General features: G+C 36.9%; 1 protein-coding gene and 1 long non-coding RNA gene across 3 annotated transcripts in view; one reads left to right on the top strand and one right to left on the bottom strand.

The window, feature by feature from the left end:
- Positions 1-384: 384 nt before the first annotated feature.
- Positions 385-9,664, bottom strand: LOC140146457 (uncharacterized). Of its 2 annotated transcripts, none has more exons than XR_011858249.1 (4): positions 9,334-9,664; positions 4,597-4,794; positions 2,047-2,141; positions 385-1,314 (listed from the first exon to the last, which is right to left on the bottom strand). It is a non-coding gene; the product is annotated as an uncharacterized lncRNA (long non-coding RNA). The 2 variants fall into 2 exon arrangements; XR_011858248.1 differs by having other exon boundaries at positions 9,339-9,663.
- A 652-nt stretch (positions 9,665-10,316) lies between these two features.
- LOC140146461 (AP-1 complex subunit gamma-1-like) overlaps positions 10,317-24,194 on the top strand; it is a 47,746-nt gene continuing 33,868 nt past the window's right edge. The window contains 2 exon segments of the mRNA XM_072168321.1: positions 10,317-10,409; positions 15,959-16,019. Coding sequence (XP_072024422.1) covers positions 15,990-16,019 — 30 coding nt within the window. The 5' untranslated portion in view covers positions 10,317-10,409; positions 15,959-15,989.

Raw genomic sequence — 24,194 nt, 5'->3', positions numbered from 1 at the left:
CCCTGTAACACAAATATTGGTGTATACAGAGTATTGGATATTCACACACCTCATTTAGCAGTTTTGTATCTAATCAGGTATAATTCTAGTTGATATATTCAACCTTTTAAAAATGAAAAATGTCTGGGCAATACAGTGCTAACCCACATTCACACAGAAATGTACTGACATATTTGAGTAGATTCAAAATAACACAACATTCAGGTTGTTCATGTATACATCAGCCAAATAAGATATGCAAGTTGAAACCAGACGATGGTGGCCGACAGTCATTTAATGCAGCAACAGCCAATAGCATAAACAATATGACGGCAACACTGCCTGAACGTTGGACGCCCGAGCCGAGGTGCGTTTTTAGCTCTATTGGCAAAAAAAAAAAAAAAAATGCACAAAATATATTTTCCAGTGCAATGTATACATTTTCACATGAAAATAAATAATTTTGGATTCAAAATGAATGAAAAAATTACCATTGCCACTTCTTACAACTTCAGATTTATTTATGAAGCTGATTTTCATCTGGAAAGGTATATTCAACAAAACAGGACTGTGTTCAAGTATATATATATGTAGCTCTTAATATGAAAAGAATTTGATTTTTTGGTTCATTTTAACTTTTTATAATTTATAATTTACTTAATTTACTTATTTTACCATTTTTTACCGGTAATTTAACGCCATTTTTTAATTTACCGGTAAATTAACAACACTGCTTACAATGAGATTCACTGTCAAACCTCAATAGATAAAATAGTGCTTGATAACATACATACACTTTTGGAATTATTTGAGACATTTTTGTGATTACGTGTTAAACCAATGATGACGTCAAAATTCAGTCAAAAAATGCACACAAGGCTATTCAAGTTCAATGTTGATTTTTTCAGAGGGTTATCACTCCCCTGTCCCCAGCAGTACACAACAGGTTGCAGGTACTTCTCGTACTTAGTAGACCTCTTGCCTACATACAGCTCAGGTGTAAGAAGTGTTTGGACAAGCCCTAATACTTGAGAGTAAATTTGCGATTACTCAAATTGAAACACATAATACAAGATATCAAATTGATAATTTAAATATAGTCAACTGGACTTACTATTTTTTGTCTAGATTTCCAGTTCACTAGATTTAAATTATCAATTTGATATTTACAAGGCAATTTTACATTTACAAGGCAATCAGTTGGAGAGAGGCACCTGCAGAGCTATCCGTACACTGTATGTTCACACCATCTCCTACAATGTAGTTGGTTTCGTTGAATATTACAAGATGAGGCAGCTCGCCACTCTTCAATGCAGCGTTGATATTTGACACATTCTGTCATAAAAACACAAAAGAAATCATTTTAATTCATTTGTAGCCTAAATATTTTGCAAAACCAGGTTATATGAATTAAATAAATCTCTTTTTTATTATCTTGCAACATTATATTTTAAATACATTGACTTTTAAGACTTCAGAGCAAATGATATTAAACTTGTATAGTGGAAGGATAGAGTGGGCAAAGAAAAGGGAAAGCAGAGAAGAGGGAAGAGCAGAGTAGGACACCTGATTCACAGTTTGGTCCATGTCTAAGTGATCACTTTCTGATTTGACACATGCATAGATAGTTTTTGTTTTGTTTGTTTTATTTCTTCTTTTGCCTGGATTACTCATTCAGTGGATGTTTTAAGGTATCCTCTGTCCTTCCATGAGGCCCATGGGTCACATTGAAATAGTAACACTTTATTGGAGAATTTTATAGTAACACTTTTGTGAAGAAATATTGCATAGCAAATAACTAGCTAAAAAAACCCTCAATATGGTGTTCATTTTAGGGATTTTGCCCATTGTATACTATTGTTTATATAAAAAAAATCTTGGACAAGCAGTAGTTAGCATCTTGTGTGATTATCAGAAGTTTGGGGTGCTCTGCGTGGATTCAACTTGTAAGATGCGACGCATACATGCGCATTTATTGTGCATATTTTACAGTGTATTTTGCGTGTATCACACAAAATTGCATTTAACTGTACATGCACTGTTTGAGATGTTCCCAAGTGTACTAACCTCTTTGATGATGATAATAGACTTGGTCTTGTCTCCCTTTCCCCAATCCAATGTAATGCGGAATGCTTCTCCATAGCTTGTATGGCACTGATCATCTGTCAATTAAAAAAAAAGAAATTTAGAATGTTTGCCTTTACCCTAAGTCTGCTTAAATTTATAGATATGAATACAATCATCAACCAATTCAAGACATGGGTGCAAATGCTCAATTTTGTTGCTAAATTGAGTTAGGCATGGTTTTATATAGACTATATGGCATGCATCTCTACGGCCCTACATTAGTTACCGGTACATGAAAACACAACAAATCAACAGTAAATATATGTCTAAATTGATATCCAAAAAGTTCCCACGTTTTACTGGGCACATTTAGGAGTTATTTAGGGTTAAATTGAAAGAATTTGAAAGGGCCATAGATCAAAAACTATAGCTCACAGCCATTCACCATCATTAACTTTTTTGTTCAGAATAACTAGGTTGATATAATGACATATTTTTTAAATCAATAAAATATATATTTATTTTTTAAAATGGAAAAAAATCACAAAAAACACATTTTTAACCCCAAATAACTCCTAAATGTGCCAAGTAAAACGTGGGAACTTTTTGGATATTAATTCAGACATATATTTACTCTTGATTTGTTATGTTTTCAAGTAGTGCCCAAGAGGGGACTACGGAAGTGAAAGATAAATGCTCATGCCTCATAATCTAATAAGGTTGGTGAGCTATAATACACGCATTGTGAATTGGCCCTTATAGAATGAAATAGCAATTTTCTTTGTTTTACCTCATTTGTTTGGCTCGAAACTTAAAGGGGACAATGTGATTAGTGAAAACTAACATTTAAATATGAATCTAATAAGCTTTATGCAAATCAAACATTGTTGCTTTAACTTCACCCACATGCAGACTTTAACAGCCCTTTTTTCAAATCAAGTCTGAATGAATAATTAATTCATCATAAATGTGACTTGTTTTCTGGTATTTTCGATGACAAAGCCAGCTCAAGCAGTACTTGTGTCCTTCAGTTTGTTCGTTCGTTCGTACATTCACACTTGCACTGGAAGGTAACCCTTTAGCGTTTGTGCAGGGTCTCCCTAAAATGTCTTGTGCATTTGGAATTTACACACATTATCGGTACCTAGTGAATTAAATCCAAATATTTGTGGATTAATTGAAAAATTAACATAATATCATGTTTAGTTCTGTATTACTTATTGACTGTGTAAAAGGTTTTTTCCAAAATATTGTACAATTACGAAAATATGGCTTTAAGGGCAGAGTAATGGAAGAGAATATGCCCCTTTTCCAACTTTTTGGAATGGAAACAAGTTGGGGAAGCATTATGGTAAGATCAGACTTAAACACTTTAAATGTTTAGTTTTTGACGTTCACAACATTTATTTTGAAAATGACCACATGCGTTTTGAGTTGGGCCGGTAATGCGTTACATGTTTTCGCGAGATGAAAATTGCATGTTTTTTCGTTTAGATATGAATATCTTTCACATATTATACCCAACATATATAAAAGTAACATTTTCTGGCTGCAAATGAACCAAGGAACCAAGGAATATGCAAAATTGCTTCTCAAAGCAAATTAAATTACCTGGAATATGATTGTATGGTGTTATAGTACCATGCAGTTTAAAGTGAATTGTAAAAATGTGAAAAAAGAAATAGACCTCTTGCATCATATGACCCCTGGGTGTCACTTTTATTAAATGTGCTCCTCCTGATCCTCCTCCTCCTGATCCTCCTCCACCCTGCACATTATGCTAATTAGATGCAAATTATTCAAATGTTAATAACTTGTAACAACTTTTTGAAGGTTTACTGTATTGGTCTCATCACAAGCTTTAATTTGACACCAAATTTAACTACATAGGCTGCATATTTACTGAGAAAATTAAAAGATGAACCCTAAAATGTTTGCTGCATGTAACATCTCCACCTATTTACTGGCCCTACTCAAAACACATGGTACATGCAAAATTACAATTTTAACTTTTCAGCAAATTTAATTCAGAAATAGATCAGCTGAGAAACAATGAAAAGGTCAACTAAAAAGCCTGCATGCTGGAAGCCACTAAAAAACTGAATATGACAAAATGTATTTTAGAAATCATTAACATGTATTAAATGTACACATTTTTAAAAGTGTTTATTACATTATCAGTTCAGAATATTTCAGATTATAAATTTGATGTCTGTTCTGATAATATTATATACATGTAAGTTTGATGCCTACATTATACAGTAGAACTGTAATTTTAGAGGCATACCACATTTGTGATTTGTCTTGATTTTTAATGGGGCAACATAACATTGTTAAAAATCAAAGTGTTTCCTGCTACATAATCGGTTGTCTGTGATTTTCAAACCTTTTTGAATATAATTACACTTGTATTTCCACTTCTTTTATTATCCTGTCGGAATGACTTGTATACAACACATGGGAAGGTGATTTACATCTGACAATGTCATTCAGGCAGGATAATAAATGAAGAAACTGAAAAAAACCACAGAAATACTGGTATGTATTTACCATGGTCACACAAACATGTAAATATAGCTCCTTGGTTGCCTCACGTTGGACTCTTGAAGAGAACCTTCTGTGCTGCTGAGAAGGTGTACATACATGTAAGTAGGCCCTTCATACATGTAGTAGTGTTTTGACTGCTGCTGTAGATCACAGTAGACGCATCATATAAAGGTAAAAGGACTTATCACTGGACCAGCAAGTCTGCAAAAGACAACATAACGAGAATAAATTAGTACTGTATTATGGTATTAGCACTTCTTGCCAAGCAAACTGCTGTGTAACACCACTGAACAATGAATAATATAAATAAACTAATTTAAACAAACACCCACTTGTTGCCGTCACGATCGGCTGCGGTGTGAGTGGTGTCATGCTTCAGTGAATCCGACTCAATTTTGAATGCAATGATCTCTACTCTCTAGCCTCAAATGTGAACCTAATCGGTGAGCAAATTTGTGACTTGACTTCTACATGTAGAGCAAGTTCAGAATGGCAAATTTCAGAAGAAATCATCATTTAATTGAATAATGAATTTTTTTTTGTACACAGAAATATCACATTGATCATGACTATAAAACCGGGAGCCTGTAAAAGGAAGTAAAGCTCACGCATGTTCTTTGTCAGGGTTCTTTGTGTAGTGTGATACTGATACTTCAATGTAAATGACAAATTATAATACTTGTTTTAAGCTGCCTGCAAAAGTATTATAGTAGCTGCATCCATAGACCATAGTAAACAATTACATGTAGCATTCATGATTGGTGAATGAATCTGTGACAGTCAGGCGGTGGTGATCATATATTATTTAAAATAAAGTATAACGAGCTTTGGGTAGTTTTACAAATTACAATACCGGTACTTATTTATTCTCTTGGTCGGTATGACGTCACTCACGATCATACATTATGTTTTTTGTTTTTTTATACAATAAATACCCGTACCTCTTGTCTTGGTGAAACAATTGAAAAAGTTCTGTTTTCTTATCAGAGGAATAAACTTACAAAAGCAAATTGGTGTTTTCTAGAGACAAGGCGGTTTTCGAACCACGAGTCTCGCCTGCTTTCGCGACCGCAAATATTTTTGGTAGAGGTAAATGAATTTGGCGGTTATCGGCTGGGCACGATTATCTGGCTGATGGTGACTGTACCCACCAAGTTTCATGCCCATGCAACAGTTTTTACTAATTTGACCTCAGCTGACCCCTGGTGACCCTGAAATGACCTTCCAAAAATTTGGCTCTAAATGTTGACTGTACCCACCAAGTTTCATGCCCATACGACAGTCTGTACTAATTTGACCTCAAATGACCCCCGGTGACCCCAAAATGACCTTCCAAAAATGTGGCTTCAAATGTTGACTGTACCCACCAAGTTTCATGCCCATCCGACAGTTTTACTATATTGACCTAAGATGACCCCTGGTGACCCCGAAATGACCTTCCGAAAATTTGGCTTTAAATGTTGACTGTACCCACCACGTTTCATGCCCATCCGACAATTTTTATAAATTTGACCTCAGATGACCTCTGGTGACCTCGAAATGACCTTCCAAAAATTTGGCTTTAAATGTTAACTGTACCCACCAAGTTTCATGCCCATACGACAATTTTTACTAATTTGACCTCAGATGACCCCTGGTGACCTCGAAATGACCTTCTGAAAATTTGGCTTTAAATGTTAACTGTACCCACCAAGTTTCATGCCCATTCGACAGTTTTTACTAATCCCCAGATGACCCCTGGTGACCTCAAAATGACCTTCCAAAATTTGGCTTTAAATGTTGACTGTACCCACCAAGTTTCATGTCCATCCAACAGTTTTTACTAATTTGACCTCAGATGACCCCGGTGACCTCGGAATGACCTTCCAAAAATTTGGCTTTAAATGTTGACTGTACCCACCAAGTTTCATGCCCATCCGACAATTTTTACTAATTTGACCTCAGATGACCCCCTGTTACGTTCTCTGCCGGCTTATCTTCTTAATAAAACTATGAAATCACACCATCAGGCGAAGTTTTACCATAATTCTTAGACTTGGGAGTCCTTTTATTCCTCTCTCCATCCTCTCTCTCCTCTTTTCTTCCCATTCCATAGTTTTACGACATCGCGGTCGGACATTACATTCAAAAGTGAATTACAATAATAAAATACATTCGCAATCATGGCGCTACGCAAGTCTGCGGACATAGCGCGCCACGCCGCGTACTAGTTTGAGCGCATATTGCAATTAATCTCGCATTGATAACATTACTACATGACACTCCCCGAACTCCTATATGATTGTGTCAATCATCTCAAAAATGCACATTTAAATCGCGTTAAATTTACATCTTTGTGTGTGCATAAATATAATTTCATGCAATTTGTTTTTAATGCACGTTTTAATTCATTATATAAAATATTCTCCAAACGTACATTTGCCATAAATACAAATAAAATTTATGTGATAAATTTCTTCTCCAATGATAATCTCACACTAGTTTCCATTTCTCCAGAACATAATGAATTAAGTTATACATGTCCATGTTTATATGGAAATGTCGCTTGACTAATTGCGCACTATAGCTGCAATACCAAACGCTTGTCCAGAAATTTAAATTCATCATGAAATCCTGATCAATACGCACATTTTGTGATAAAATCTTATTTTAAACACAACAGTTTTTTGGTGACCTCGGAATGACCTTAAAAAAATTTGGCTTTAAATGTTGACTGTACCAACCAAGTTTCATGCCCATACGACAGTTTTTACTAATTTGAACTCAGATGACCCCTAGGTGACCTCAGTGACCTTGACCCACTAACCAATACAAACCGGTTCTGTCTCGGGTCAAGATGCACCCACCCACCAAGTTTGAGGAACGATGCGACTCCTAGTCTCCGAGAAAATAGGCGGAAGGCAAACTTTAACCAAAACTTTAACCAAATTTGTCACACACACACATACACACATACATACATACGCACGGAAAAGTGATTATATAGTCTCCTGCCTTATCAGGCGAGACAAAAATTGGCTGGAGACTTTCATTTCTGGAAACTGGTAAAGCTCTATTTTAAATCAGATAACAACTTTATGGAGCTCAACTAGGAGCTCAATTTATAATGTCCAGCATTGAAAAAAAAAAAAAACCATGATATTTTCAAGAAACGAGGAGCTTGATAGATAGTTTTCAGGAGGAACTCTCCGAGGAGTTCCACAGCTACATATAGAGCTCCTTACAAGTGGAAGGTCTGCTGGAACTGAAAGGCCCTGCAAACCTATAGCGATTTCGCGAGGGGATCCCTTTTGACAGGTCTATGTGAGTGAGAAATTATGGGTATTGTGTGCACTGGATGGAACGGAGAACAACCCCGACCGAGTGATCAGTTTTCCAGGGAGAATCATCATAGTATCATAAGTATGATACCATACAATGATGATTAGGCCCTTCACACTAAATTGTTAGTTTAGTGTTAACCGCCCGCATCCAAAATTGAAAATTGCAAAATATTTAATTATTTTATTTTTATTTTGGATTTTCTCCTTTAAATAACTTTTAATGACTTTTACTTGCTCCTTTCTAACATGAATCATATCAACAATAAGGCACTTCGCACTTGATTATTAGTTTCCTGTTTAAGATTTTGAAAAAGGGATGAGGTGACTTTTAATTATTAATTATCTTTTATTTTCTTTATTTAGTTTGAACAATTACAAGCAACTATTGACTTGTTTTGACTAGAGCGGGCATTTAATTATTTCACAACAATATTTGATTTTATAAATAAGTGAAGGTGGAGTTGTACTCTTTGTTCATTCATCATTATAGTTGATATTATTAAAGTCAGAAAATGACAAGTAGAAGTAGTTGAAAGTTATTAGGAGAAAATAGAAATAAAAATAAAATAATTATAATTATTTTGAGATTTTCAATTTTGGACGCGGGCGGTAAACAGGAAACTAATAATCAAGTGCGAAGGGCCTAATGATGAATAAACAAAAAGTATAACTGCACCTGAGAGGGTGGAGAAGGAGGCGGAAGCGGAGGTGTAAATAGTAACCATTCATGTACGGTACGTACAATAATTAAATAAAACCAGTTTGACAGTTGGTTGTGGTATAAAGAAAATAATAGATAATTAATAATTAAAAGTCACCTCGTCCTATTTTTAAAATCTTGAACAGTAAACTCGGAATCAATTGTGAAGGGCCTTAATGATTGAAAGGCATCGATCATGATTCATGAAGTGTTAAAATAATTGAATGAAGTTGACCAAATTTGTAAAATTTAAAGAAGTTGATATTTAAAGGAGTATTTCGTGATCCTAGCATCCTCTTTTTATGACATTTTTCAGTACATATCCACGAAAAAAGCATATTCCCAAAATTTCAGTTGATTCCGATTTTGCGTTTGCGAGTTATGCATGATTAGGCCTAGGCTATGTCATGTGTATTACACTGCTCCATAGACAATACGTTGTAATTTTGTTCTGGTGCACCAGAACGAAATTCAAACTTCGCGATATCTTTGCTAAACGAATTAATCTGCAAGAAATATTTTGTACGTAAACATTATGTAGCCAGGCCGGTATTCCAATGATATAAAAATCTCAACTTTTTTTGAGAAAAGTGGGGGGATGAGGCTGGATCACGAAATGCCCTAATTGTTCGATAAGCATGATAAGGGATAACATCTTTACTGTTTGGATTCACTTTGCATAATTATAAATTAGATCATAAAAATATCGGAACTTACGGTACGTTGTACGTCGTCGTCATGGTCGTTGGTTCACAGAGTGACGTGAGTCAGGTACAGTCATTCATCATTTCATGTCATTCAGTAAGCTTACGTACACGTACGACGCCTTTGCTTTGGTTGTTGAAACACGGAACTTGCTATAATACCGCATTCTATTTCTTCCCTTTGACAATAGTACTACACCGTCCGTGATCATGATACAATTTAATTTTACCTGTTGACTTCGACTTGAGGTATAATTATTTATAAATTGATATGATATTTTTTAAATTTGAACTTTAAAAATACGAAAATCGTCTCGTCGTTTCCATGCAGCTCGTAGGAATAAATGAATTGTCACCGGATATGGTGATGAGGGCGCTATCACTCTCATTTGGCAGAATTCTTCGATTTGAGAGTACTCTCAAATGAGCTATTTTATGGATTTGAGAGCTCTCACATTGGACAATTCTTCGATCTGTGAGTACTCTCAAATGAGGGTTTTCCTGGATTTGAGAGACTCTCAAACTGGACATTTCATCGATTTGAGTGCTCTCAAAGCAACTCTCAGATCGAGGAAATCCTTTGCTCACATAACTCCCCTGTCAGCTTAGTCTACGAGCTTCTACGAATGAGCCAAGGAATAACCCCTCGCTCCCCAGGCCTATATAGGCCTACTGAGGGAAATGATAGAAACACAGATTAAAAACTTTTTTCAAGCAACAGAGGTCGCTTTTCCATGACGTCATCCGTGCCACGAGTTCGACAGCTCACGCACTTTTATGACAGGGATCTACTTTTTTGTCTCGTTTCTTTTTTTGGTGACATTCCCAATTTTTCTCCAAATATAGCTCAAAACTAAATTTATAAAACTAATTAGAGGGATAAATTAACTGAAATATTAAATACTTGCTGTTTTTAAAAGTTAGTCATTTAGCGTATTGATAAGCAGTATAATTGCATGTGAAAAGGCCCATTGGTCGCCATTTTGGATAGCATGAGAGATTTTGTATTGAAAAGTGTTTGCTATTGACAATATACAAATGTCTAAATAGCACTGTAATTTACTTGTTTAATAACTAATATTAATTTAGGTAAGTTTAGTTATAGACTAACTGCACATCTATCATAATAGCTGATTAGAAAATAAAATTGTTGATAAATAAATGAATTATAAGCTTCAGTATGATGTTCTACCGGCGATTCCATCTATCCACATGGACCAATACATTGCCGTAGGCCCATTCGCGATCGCGTTGTACAGTGTGTACGACATTGATGATGACGACGATTTGGGGCGGGGATGGTATGTGTAAGATTTAGGAGTTTCCGCAAACATGGTAAATATCATGCCTTGCTAAACGAGCCCCTACATTTGATGCATTTGCACCAAATAATAGCAAACATGATGTAATAAAGTAATATTTCAATGTGACTGAAGAACAATTTTTGACAATCACAATTGATCTTCAAATTCCATCATCATGATCATGTCAATCAATCAATTCAATCATGCAATTTTGTGCATGATCATTATAAAATTTTGGGAGTGAACTAATTTTTTTAGTACTTTGTGGTCCAGGTTATTGGTGATAGTGTAGAATTGGCGAGTTACTCGAGAACTGTAGCTTCGAATCTGCACACAATATAGTTGCGCATTCGAATCTAGTACTAGTCCGAATAATCAGACCCAGAACAAAATATTAATTTCTGACATGATCGTGTACTGGGTCTGAACTGTTTCCGTATGAAATCTTGATGGCAAATTGGACAATAGAAGCACATGGTTCTACGTGACAGCTTTTTAATCCCTATTATTCATGTTACGTGAATACGTGAATCACGCTATTGTGGACCATCCTTCTGATACTTGAGTGTTTGGACAAGCGGAACGGTCTTTTGTCTACCTCTCTGTTTGTAAACAAACCAGGAGGTCGAAATCGTCCTCCTCGCCGAATACGAAAGCCAGCGTAATAGTACGGCACTACTTTATACTGTACTATAATATTTACAGTAATTTCTTGGCCAAACTGGAACATGCGCGTTGCGTCCATGTAGCGTACTAAGCGTGTACGCAATGTAAGGCGCGTGTATGCTTTCTCCTGCCACGCTATATTCGCGTGTGTTTATCGCGGAGCCACTGACTAGCATTTACAGTGTTCCAGTTTGGCCAAGAAATTACTGTAAATATTATAGTAGAGTACTACCGGGGGGTATTTGGTATGGTTTTTCGGTAGGACAGCGGTGCAGTTTTTTGCACCGAAGGAGGTTATTTATTCTAGTAATGTTGAAAGTTGGATGAAAATTATTTTGGTGAGTACTGTCTCTAGGCTAGCCTAGAATGTGAAGCTATCGGTGAGCAAATTCTTGGCTAGACCAGGAGGGTGAAAGTGCATAGGAACAATGCCGGAAACTATGTCACGCTATTGTTCGACTAAGGCTACATCATTTTTAATGCATGCGTGTTCGTCAATACAGCTTTAGTCTCCTCCACCTTCGCAACACGGTACGTGGAGTGACTGGAATCGCACTGACGGCGGAGGAGAATAGGCCTACTAGCTGGTCAGACAATTTAATTCTATCAAGCATATAATACCTGAACAATCACCGTCATTTGATCAATTTACTACAGAATATATTGTATACACAAAATATAATATAAAAATTGTAAACCTGTTAACTTATATACTTGTGTACAAAGTATAAGGACACGTGAATAAAATCATGTAGAAGACAAAATGGCCGCTAATCCGCCTATTGTCTAGACTTAGGCTACATCTTCCGGTTTGTTACGTAATACTAGGATGCCCATCCCTTTGTATCGATCCCTGGCTAGACTTCTCGAGCAAGTGGCGAGATGACGAGTCTTTTCGCTACGCACGGGTGCCCCGTATTTGCGTATTTTGGACAGTCTAAAATTTTGCTGAAGTGAAATTTTAGCAACATTTTTGATGCAATCACTTGTTGTGATCGGCTGTGTTTACTTCTGTCTGAACTTCCATTGCTTTACACTGTGTCATGCTTCAACGAATCTTAATAGATTTTGAATGCAATGGTCTCTAGCCTAGAATGTGAAGCTTTCGGTGAGTAGTTCGCAACACAAACTTAAAAACTGGGCAAAACAGACACATCATTTATCGGTATGACATTTATCGGTATGACATTTATCGGTATGACATTTATCGGTATGACATATTTGTATTGGTGCTGCAGAAATTGCTGCTGCAGAGCTACTACGGTATGGGTTCCTCGTACTAATCGGTGAGCAAATTCTTGGCTAGAGTTCTCGAGTCACATGAGCAAAGGAATAGGGCACTCCTCTGTTTTATGGGTCTAAGTTATTTGGCTTTTACAAACGCTAACCCCGACCCTAACCCACAAACTTAACCCTAATTCCAACCCGAACCCTAAGCTAACTTAGAAACCTTAACCCTTAACTAGTGATGAACCGATCCACCCTAGATCCACGTTAGGGCTATTTTCCAACTCAGAATGAATGACGACCGTGACACATTTGACACTTCGATGTATGCTCAGTAGCTCTCAGTACAGTACATACATGTACATCATGTATATATTTAGTATTTTACCTTGAAAGAATTACTTGATATCCCATGGAATAACTCATTTATGCTGACTTGCGTAGTTGTAAACAAACATGTGTACCAATTAAGCTATGCGCACAGCACGTGTAGCGCACAGCACGTGTAGCACACAATTCTAATCTGGTAAATTCTAGCTTGCTCAAAGTTTGTTAACCTGTGTACCATGAACTCGTGAATCTGCGCAGACACGGTGCGCAGTGGCACGCTTACGATAATAACAAGCTCACAGCGCTGCAGCGTAAAATGCGGAAGTATATACAGTCATGTACGAGGCATTATAGGGTTAATTATGTGATATAACATAAGGTTTATCGTTTCTTGAACTTTGTAACTATTGTGGGAACCCGTCATGTACTTCAGTATTGATTAATTTCATCGTTTTTAACATCGTTCAGGTCGGAATATATCTTTTTTATCAAACAATGTTGGATCGGTAATTGAGTGGATTTTTACCGATCCCGATCCACATCCGACCTGGCAAATACGTTTAGCCTAGAACCCATCACACAGAATACTGCACACTTACAAGTTACAACAAATTAAACTAGCTTGGAGTAAAACTGGTCACATTTCCTACTAGACATAAATACTAAAAACAATGGTACATAATCCCAATACCTTGCTGAGTTATGAAGTTACAGTAAAAAATAAATTTGAGAGGCACTAAAAATCAATATTCCCTATACTTTAACACATGCCTCAACCATAGGCACCTCTACCGTAGGCACCACCACCCCTGACTTTGCATCGTTTGAATTGCAATATCTCAAAAAGTAAATACAGTGTGAAGTTTTTACTTTCCACAGTTTTAGCTAGATAAATCAGCAACAAAATGAGACCATTTCTAGTTCAGTACCCCTCTACATTCTTGAGATCTTGGATGAAACATCCTGAAAAAAAAAAAGTAACACCACCACCTTTTCCTACATGTATGTACCCCAATTCATGAATCATGACCATAAAGCAATGGTGGTTTAGAAGTAAACAACTGAATGACAAAAGTGTTGCTATTAAAAATGGCAATAATTTGACCCATTTGTCTTCGTTCGCATAGTCCTGTAGAAGGGGACACAAGGAGTGGACACCTGGTCCATACATGTACATGAAGGTAGAGTCCAAAGCTATAGACAACTTGACATGTGACGTCATTGCCCGGCAGTATGCGCACGCATTATGGTACTTTCCATTGTTCTTTGCCCTGCAGTGTGCGTGCGCATCGTAGTCTGCTCAGGGCATGTGTATTTTAAATCTCCCACCACATTTCATATAGTACAAGAAAGCCATTGAACAGTGAAGCGGTTCGTTCAGGCATATCGACAGACCAATCCCCCGCCTTTGTTGATAAACAATAATGTAAAGTGGTCTATAGTGTTTCGATCAGCATTGGCATTTTTTGCAATCACATGTTAAATATTATTTTGATGAACAGTCAAAATGTTATTTTGATGAACAGTCTTAAAATGCAGTTGGATAAATTAACTATTTGTGACTATCCAGCACAACTGAGCCCTGAAGTCGCCAATCACATTTTTGAGATATTCAACCAAAATATTCTGCTTGAAATTAGCTTTAAAATGATGTATATCATGTCTATAGTACTTGACATTTAAGTAGTGAAAAATCAATAAAACAGTCAATAAATCCTTTGTTTCCTATTGTTTATTGTTAAGTTCAATGGAGCATATCTCAATAGTGGCACTCACTGGCGACATCCGGGCTCAGTTGTGGAGGATGGTCACATTTTAGCAACATTTTTGATGCTGTTCAGGTTCTGATTTCCGAACTACCATTGCTTTTAAAGATGGTGCCATGCTTCATCAATTTCCACTTGATATAGAATTGAGATGGCTTGGGTGAACATGAACAAATTGCGATGCTACATTGTAGACTTGTTGAGTAATCATACTAGGGACTCACTAATCAACAGAATGTGACTGATATCATCGGCCCGATCTGGTCTGTGCAACCCTCGGATCATACCTGGAACTGATACCATATGACTCTCAGTATAGGCCAGGCCCACACCGGGATGGACATCTGGGCACTGCATAAGATTGCTAAAACATTGTGAGGTTGGACAATAGCCAAGCAACGCACGTACCATGTACGCAATCCTATTGTACCATGTGCAGTCCTCATTTACCGTGTACACCTTAAAATTAATATTACTGGTGTCCAAACACAAGACTGGCATGTGTCACTGGCATTCTGTATTTGTTTGTTTAAACGGTCACTCCGTGTGGAGACACGCTTGGGTCATGATGGGACCAGGCTCAAACAAAATGCTCAAGCCACGCTAAAAAGCCTATATAAGCATGCTGGACTATATGGAAAGAGAAGTGAGAAACAGATTTGAAGACAAAGAACAAGGAAAAGAAGGCCACTCCCAACAATCAAGTGAACAATTTTACTGTTAGCCTTTGGGTCAAGAGAAAGGAAACTTCTTAATCCAATCTCAATTTGTAAAATAATAACTTCCATTAAATGTCAATGCCTTTATGGTTGGTCTGAACCATGGCATGTTTTTAAGATGCCGATTTCCAGTTTTCTTGAATTCTATATTCATTAGTCTGTGTACTTTAAGTTTGAACTGAAAAATTTTAGGTTTTAAATTTTTGTACCAATTTTCTATCATTTAAAAAAAATGGTATTTCACCCTTTTCCATCTGTAGTCGCCTACATGGTCAATGGCGGGAAATCTTGCCAATTTTGTTGCCATTAACGAGCGCATATTTTTACCTCGCGCCCGACGCAAAACGCAACACGCCGAGGTGCGCTTCCCCGCGCGCTTCACCCTGATAGTGACTGTATCTCAACTGCGTTTCTGATTGGTTATAATCACATGATATGTTCATCTGAGTGACCAATTAAAATACAGCTTCTAGATATTTAAGCTCAAACCTCTTCAGCCCTACCACCTTTCTTACCATGTTGCTGATTGGCTCAATAATTCATAACAGTCATAACAGTCATGTTGTAACCAATCAGCAGGGTTAATACCGTAACTAACTTGTATTTTGCTTGTGTTCTCTTTATAGGAGAGGCTTCCATAGCCTGCATTGAGCCATCATGTCTGTACTCCAGGCTTTGGAGGAGAAGGTAAGCAAGGTAAAGATCTGAAATAAGCTCATCTGTGAGGACACAGTTCTTTAACCCCAATATTTTCTACACTCATACAATGACCTTTGAATGTGTTGGGTGTAAAAACTCATACTCCATGATTTGAGGTCAAATTTTGGGTTTGATTGTTAGGAGGATAAAGAACTTTGACATTGGCAATGAGACCATTTTGGCTCATAGTAAGGACCACAGATTACTATGTTGACTATCCATCAACAGTCAAAGTCCCTGTGCTTTGTATGCTGTGAATTCTAGCTTATAAATGAGGGTTGATCATTTGATTGTGCGTGTCTAACAATCACACTAGCGTTGCATGCTTTTGCTATACATGATAGAACGTTGCATGTCTTCGTTTACGGTAAAGACTGTAAAAATGCGCGGTATGTGTGAAACAGTTTTGACTGTTGCACTTCGTGGAATGATCGGCCCTCATTATCGGGTGATGCTGTGACTTTGACTGTTTGTGGTTAGTCTGTAGTAGTCTATGCTACAAGGAAATTCATGTAAGGCTAATGAAAGTCAATGTTATGTTTAGCGTCACCCGCCCGCGTTTGGATTTTCTGGCCGCGTTTGTGATGCCAAAATCCCAAAACAGTTCATTATTTTGTATTTTGTACACAATTAGTTTCCAGTGGGGACACAAGCACAAATGCCAATGATAAATCAACCTATTCCAACATAAAAAGAACTAAAAACAAGATTCTGTTATCAAATTGAACTATAATTGGCCATTACCCCAAGGAGGGCTGGTTTGGGACCAATAATGTGGACAGTCATTTAACAATTTATGGCCTTTTAACTGGTAAGAAAGCTGGTATAAATACCTGGATGGTGAAAAATATTTTTAATACAAATGTGTTGGTTCATATGCCTTCAAAAAAGGCCTACTGTTGATTAGTGCGACAAGTGTTGATGAAGTGGCTGCTATTTTGTAATTAATGAAACATTGCAAAATAATGAATAATGAATAATGAAAAAGTTGCCTCATTGTGGTTTGAAAAAAATGTTACGCTAAACATAACATTGACTTTCATTAGCCTAACGTAGGATAATATTGACCAACACAATAAAAACACAAGCAAGAAAGCAGAGCAGGGTCAGAATTTCATCGAGAATGCGAGAATCAATTCTTGCAAAGATTCTCGTGAACAGATTTGCATGAATCAAAGTTGATTCTCACAAACTTTTGTGGTTTACGCAGAAGATGATTTGCAAGAATCAAATGATTCCCGCAAATGATTCTCGCACTGTGAAACGAAATTCTGCCACCCTGCAGAGCAATATTAAAAGGAATTAAAAGCACACATTTGGGTACAGATGAGTTTTTAGAAAACTTGAAATCAGAGATGGTAGATGTGATGGTCTGGTGGAGATTGGTAGTGTGTTCCAGAGTTTGGATGCACTGTTGATGAAGGCTTCATCTTCTGCAGGTGTATGAGGTCGGTAAGCCTGGTTAAATTGTTATTGATGTGAGAATGAAGATCAAGTTTGAAGGAGGTGCAAATAAGCTGAGAATGTCCGATAGGTATGAAGGGGGCTCCAGTTTATTTAAAGAGATTTGTTTAACTTTGAGAAGAATTTTATACTTAATGCGCTGATCAACTTAGAGCCAGTGAAGTTTGTTTATTAAGGATGTTTGTTCACGACAGCCCACTTGAAATATTAATCTGGTGGTACCGGGTACGGTTTTGGATTTTGAGTTTTGGTGTCCAGAAGAAATACCATAGAGAAGCGAGTTAGAATAGTCCGGTCTTGAAATGATAAGATAGCATGATTGCAAGTGTCCTGGTGACGTTCCCTGTTATTGTAGCATCTTCATGTAGATTTATTTTTATTTATCTTGTTTTAAATCATGCAATATGTTCTGAGTAATAGGTCACCACTCACCAAAGGGATTTGCTGGTTAGTTGATGATACCTTTGGTTCTCAGGTGCAGGGTGCTAAAGTTGTCGGTAGTCATATGCTCAAGTGAACAAATCAAAGCTGGTGTACATGTATGTGTGTGTGGTGTACTGGTCTTTGTGTGGAGGTGTGCATTAGTGGGTGTACAGTGTGTGGGGTGGGGTGGGTGATCTGTGGACAGTGTCCGAAATAAGGAAAATATGGAGGTTATCCCGAGGATAACTAAAGCATAAATTCTGCTTGTCCTCAACACATTTTGGTTGTCCCCAAAATGTGTCATACTTTTAGAGGTAAAATATAGTGGTTGTCCAGGGGATAAGTACATAGCTCAATATGGTTGTCCCCAGTGATTTTTGGACAAGAGGACAAGAGGATAAGTACTTATTTCGAACACTGTCTGTGGATGTGTGGGGGTGTGTGCATATTGATTCACTGCTACAGGATGAAAAGAACACACACACACTTGATTTGGAGTCTATTGATACATTTTGGCTCTTGAAGATATTCAATATTTTGTATAATTTACCGATTCATTAGGGAACAAACCAAAAGTTCAATGACATCATTAGTAAATTTCCTTTCATTGCAGGGTGGGAAAAACTGTCTCCTAACGTTTATTGTGTTTTCGTTTAAATAATTGTGACATCAAACTTTTGGGTTGTTCCCTCAAATTAGTGTGGCTTAGATGTAAAAAATCATTGCAAGTTCATATTCGGTTTAGTGTATAGATCATGAGGCTTTGAGGCAGTAAAACAAAATGCTTGATTTATTATTTTGGAGAAAAAAAAGAGTATTTATTGAGCATTATGCCTTCAATTCATATTATGTCATGAGCAAGTACACAAAATAAGATAGTGCTACATGTACATGCATTTGAAGTCCATGATTTCCAACTTTCAAACGTCCAAAAACCTTTTTGTGTAACCAAGAAAATGTGGCAATAAATAGCAGCAAAATATGTGCGAGTTTCCCAACTTGGCAACCAAATGGCCTACATTATCATGGCTTCCTTTATGAAATGGGAGAGTCATGTAGGAAATGAACTTTATTCAAGTGAACTTAATATATTAAAGGCCTTTTAAGGGGTACTACACCCCTGTGGTAAATTTGTGACTATTTTTGCATTTTTCTCAAAAAATAATAATACACTGGTAACAAAAGTTATGTATATTATTGGGGCAAGGAATCCAATTACTACACTGAAATTTCAGTGACTCAAGACAAGTGGTTCAGTATATATGATAGGAAATGAGGTACATTGTAGCGGTACCTCTTTTCTTATCATAAATAACGAGCCACATATCTTGGGTCACAGAAATTCCAGTGTAGTAATTGGATTCCTTGCCCCTATAATATACGTAACTTTTGTTACCACTGTGTTGTTAGTTTTTGAGAAAAATGAAAAAAATGACACCAAATTATCGAGGGGTGTAGTACCCCCTTAAGCAATTTGCTGAACTAAACACCCTTAGAAATATTCATCAAAATTCAGATTTGTGCATTTTTGTAACAAGCATAGATACGAACTGCTGAAGTAGACAAAAATTATACACACAAAACTTACCATTTTTGACTGCCTGGCACTTGCAAGAAAAGAAGTACATGTAATGTATGAACTTATTTACTAATAATCCAACTCAGTGAAAAGTGTTGGATTTTGTTTGCATACATTACATTGTAAAGTAAGATTGCACAAATTTACTATTTGTGTACCGTAACCTTTTAATTAAATTACCATCTAACATTACCAAAAATCAGAATTTTGACGACTAATATAATATACACAAATCAGAATTTTGGTGACTGTATAATACACATGAATCTGATAGCCTATATCAGTGTCAAAATATGTGAAAGTTATAGTACTGTGTACGCATCCATCTGGATCCTCCTTGTTCTACATGAGTTTGAAAACGTGGTCATCTCTTTTCATTCATTCATTAGGCCATTCCATTTGAAATACACACACCCTATGGAAGCTAATGAGTGTAGATTTCAAATGGAGTCACCAATTCAGGTAACCTCATGTGAAATTCACACTCTCCTGTGTGGGAGATTAAGGTCCTGTGTTCTATGTGTAAGAATGTCAACTGAAATAGCACATTAGAAAATGCAAACAGTCTTTGCATACAATGTGTGACATGATGGAAGCGACATACATGGCAAGTGTACTGGCAAATTGAATTACAATGTCTTGAGAGAGCGAGCCAACAAGCATTGGGGACTTAATTATTATGCAGATGTGAAACAGGCATCAATTCATGTGTACTTTTAAAACAGTTAACACTTTTGCGAGGTTTTTTTTTACCAAGTTGTAAATTTCATGGAAATTGAAACACAGATTTAAAAAATAATTTAAAACATGTATACATATTTTGTATCTTACAACTAGAGTTCACCAATATGGACATAGATTCAGGAAAACAAACTACATGTACTCAGTGCACTTTTTCGCAAAATTGAAAATTAAAAAAAAAAATACGTGCTAATAACCTGAAAAAAAATTACAGTATTCAACTTAGTTCATTGTACTGATTTGTACATCACATATTCATTGGAGTAGTTTTATACACTAGGATCCAGAACATGCTCATCTATCAGGGCACGGTTCTTTAACCCAAATACATCTGTACATTCATTGAATTACCTCTAAAAATTTGGGTACAAAAACTCATACCCTGCAACTTGAGGTCAAATTTTGCACTATGATTGTTTTATTGAGGTTATTGAACTATGCAATCGGAATGAGGCTATTGTGGTCCATAGTGATACTAGCTACTAGAAAAAAAACGGACCTCTTAATCTGATCGCGCGCTCCCTGTTAATGAGAGACATTGACAGGATTTGAATTCCTTTAGTGACACATTTATATGAGCGCAGAACAAAGTTATTGGTGTATCAGGTTGTGGGGCAACTGTCTGGCAGAGAAGAATGGGCCACGGCACAGTCTGTCTTGTTTACATTTTGAGAATGCCGATTATGCATCAAAACTTTGGTCAGCGCAGCTAGGGAACACAGAGCTCTGCGCTTATATGGCTCATTAACAAGACGCTTGCGTCAGTCAGAGCAAAAGACTGCCACACTTCTCTGGAAGCTATATTAAATGTGTGTTTACTCATTGTACGTACACCACAGACGAGAGGGAGGGGTCAGAGGGTGGTTCTTCTCTGAAAGCTAACTGTAATAGAGGTCAACTGAACAACACATGGGTTCATTGGGTTGGATGATATTGTCAGGGCTCGAAAAAATGTTAATTTCCCGGGAAGCAAGCTAAATTTCCCACTGTTTATAGCATGTTTTATACACAAAAAAAAGACACAATTTCCTCCAAATACCAGAATTTCCTCCAAACACCAACATTTCCTGGGAATGAGCTTCCCAAATTCCCCACTTTTTCGAGCCATGGATATTGTGTTTTGTCACATTGTAAAACTAGAAACTTGTCACTGTTTTCAGTAAATTCAAACTGCTACATGTATTTTGGCCTATTAATTATTAGTTCGGGTTTTTGTGTTCGGTATTCATTACTTCAAATGTGCCATGCTATTCTATAATTATTAGAAAGTGGTGTAATTTGATAAACACAGTATGTACTCATGAACCTTCAGAAGTAGTGGTACATGTACATGTATGCATGACTGCAATATACATACATGTATATTGTATAAGTATACATGTATCTCTAGTAGTCTAGGTATCAATATCATCACCACATCTGTGCCTGATATACGGTGTACATGTATGTTATCAATTACAAAATACACCACCCATGAAATGTAATGTAGACTTGTAATGCTATATAGTTTTCAGCAAGGTTCTTCAGCAGTCTGAGATTTGGCGCTCTTTCTATAGCATAAACACGAAGTGCAGATCTGATTGGCTAATTGAATCAGGTCATCATCACATCAGCACCTCATTCGCCAATCAAGCTTTGTAACAACATGTGACAGGGACTGTCTTTTGGAATTTGCAGGAGAGCATTAAATAGCTCTTCTGGAGCCTTCAAGGAGAGCTGTAAAGGAGAGAATGGTCAACTAAGGAGAGCTAAAAATCACTCTCCTATGAGATTTAAGGAGAGCTGTAGGGAGTGATTGCTCTCGCTCTCCTCAAAAGACAGTCCCTGATGTGACTTAGTTTGTTTGACGCGATAATCAGGAAGAGCAGTCGGACATCGCTGTAGGACCTTGCCAAATACACAGTATAGTTTTTCAACTTCAAATGTTGGTGATACTGCTGATGTTGAAGAAGAACCTCCATTAATGATGATGCAGCATGAGGTGAAAAAAACACCAGTTCAACATTTCTTGCAAGTGTTAGTCCTATTGCTATATCATGTAAATATGTAAAATACTAGTCATTGATCAGAAAGAAAAAGAGCAAGGTATACCATTGTGACCAACTTGACTTGGGGAAACAAATAAAATACAGACTGGACAATATGCAGGGGGGTGGCAAACATGGCAAATGTAGGCATTAGAAGTAGGTAAAGTTCCATCGCCAAAAATTACCAGTTCCAAGGCTCACAGAAGTGCTGGACCTGCAAAAACAACTTTGATCAATAGGAATACAAAAGCTCACAAGAAAAAGTGATGAAAATCACTGTGCACTTACATTGTAAACAAACACTATAAGCCAAAGTGCCGAACAACCAATGTAGGCACAAAAACAGGCAAAGTTCTATGGCCAAAAATGGCCAAATCCAGAGCCCACAGAAGTATAATACAGTACAAGAGTACACTGGAAGTAATGAAAATCACTTTGCACATAGCAGACAAACAAACTAAACATACAAAAAAACAACAACAACAGACGTTTCGAGCAGATAAACGGCTCTTCTTCAGGGACAGACAAAATATAAAAGCTTAAAAAAAGTTATTGATCTATGGTGAACGCAATCAGTGATTTTGTGAAAGGAACAGAGTGGCTTACCCCTTGGTAACTGTATACATGTATGTGGAATACTGTATAGCATTTAAACATGTGTACATGTCATGGCATTTGCATGAATCATTTGTATGTACATGTCAATATGTGTAGAATGAGGTACATTTCAATAGGATATCAAACATTCTCATCTGTCTGGCCACAGTCCTTTAACCCCAATATGTGTGTATACTCACATGATGACCTTTCCATGTCTTGGGTACAAAACTCATACTCCTAAACTTGAGGTCAAATTTTGAGCTATTATTACTGAATGGAGGTTACTTAACTGTACCTTGGAATTGAGAATATTTTGGCTTTTGTATGTAGTCCTTTTCCTGCAGGTAATTTAAGCAGTTTGTATTCATAAAGAGTGCCATGACCTTGGGATAATACATGTAGTTGTCTTCAATGGGCTATTCCAGTTGAAATCCTTACACCCCTATGGAGGACATGAATTTAATCCTACATACAGGGGATGTAGATTTCAAATGGAGTCAACCATTTAGGTAACTCCATTTGAAATTCACATTCCCTGTGTAGAAGATTAAGATCATGTCTTTCATAAGGTGTGTATGGGTTTCAACTGGAATAGCCCAATACATCACATGATCTTGGAATAGCAAACAGACTCTTAAAGCCAGACAAGTTGTTTCCCATACACAACTACGGATAGAATCTGGTTATAGTTTGGGTCAGAAATGTGATACGCTGAGGTGATACATATTGTAATTTATTATGTGTCTTGTGTGATTTTATCAACTTTGTGTGTTTTGTTTGCATGCTTAAATTTTATGGATGGGGGTGTACATTATATGTACATGTACATGTATGGCAAAGAGATTATGTACATGTAAGTGAAAGATTTTGTGTGTATGTAAGTTATTGTAAACTTAGACTACATATAGTCCTACATGCTGGCGATGCTTGACAAAATTGAGTGTGTGTGGGATGTGGGTGGGGTGGTGGTGGGGGAGGGGGGATGGGATGGGATGCGTAAAACAAGTGTGGGTGCATGCGTTTCCAGTGGCGTAGCTAGGAGTTGTGGCGCCCAGGGCTACGGATACATGGCGCTCCCCAATTCTTGAAACAACTGCGTTTGGAGTGCAAAATTTTGCACAAATAGGGTCTACCACTAATTAATTTGGTTATAATGAAGTTGAATATCGATTATCGGTCTTAAATTGATCTTTCAACCACATTTTAACTTTCATCGCTTAGTGGCCTACTTATGCAGCAAGTGTAATAGCTGCATTCTACATTGTACTATGAAGAATTGAAGATGACAAACTATTTCGATAAATTTAATTTAGTGTACCCGGGCAGGAA

Source organism: Amphiura filiformis, chromosome 2 (genome assembly GCF_039555335.1).
Source record: "Amphiura filiformis chromosome 2, Afil_fr2py, whole genome shotgun sequence".
NCBI classification, from domain to species: domain Eukaryota; kingdom Metazoa; phylum Echinodermata; class Ophiuroidea; order Amphilepidida; family Amphiuridae; genus Amphiura; species Amphiura filiformis.
The sequence above is the reverse complement of the archived record's forward strand: the minus strand, read 5'-3'. Positions and strand labels throughout refer to the sequence as shown.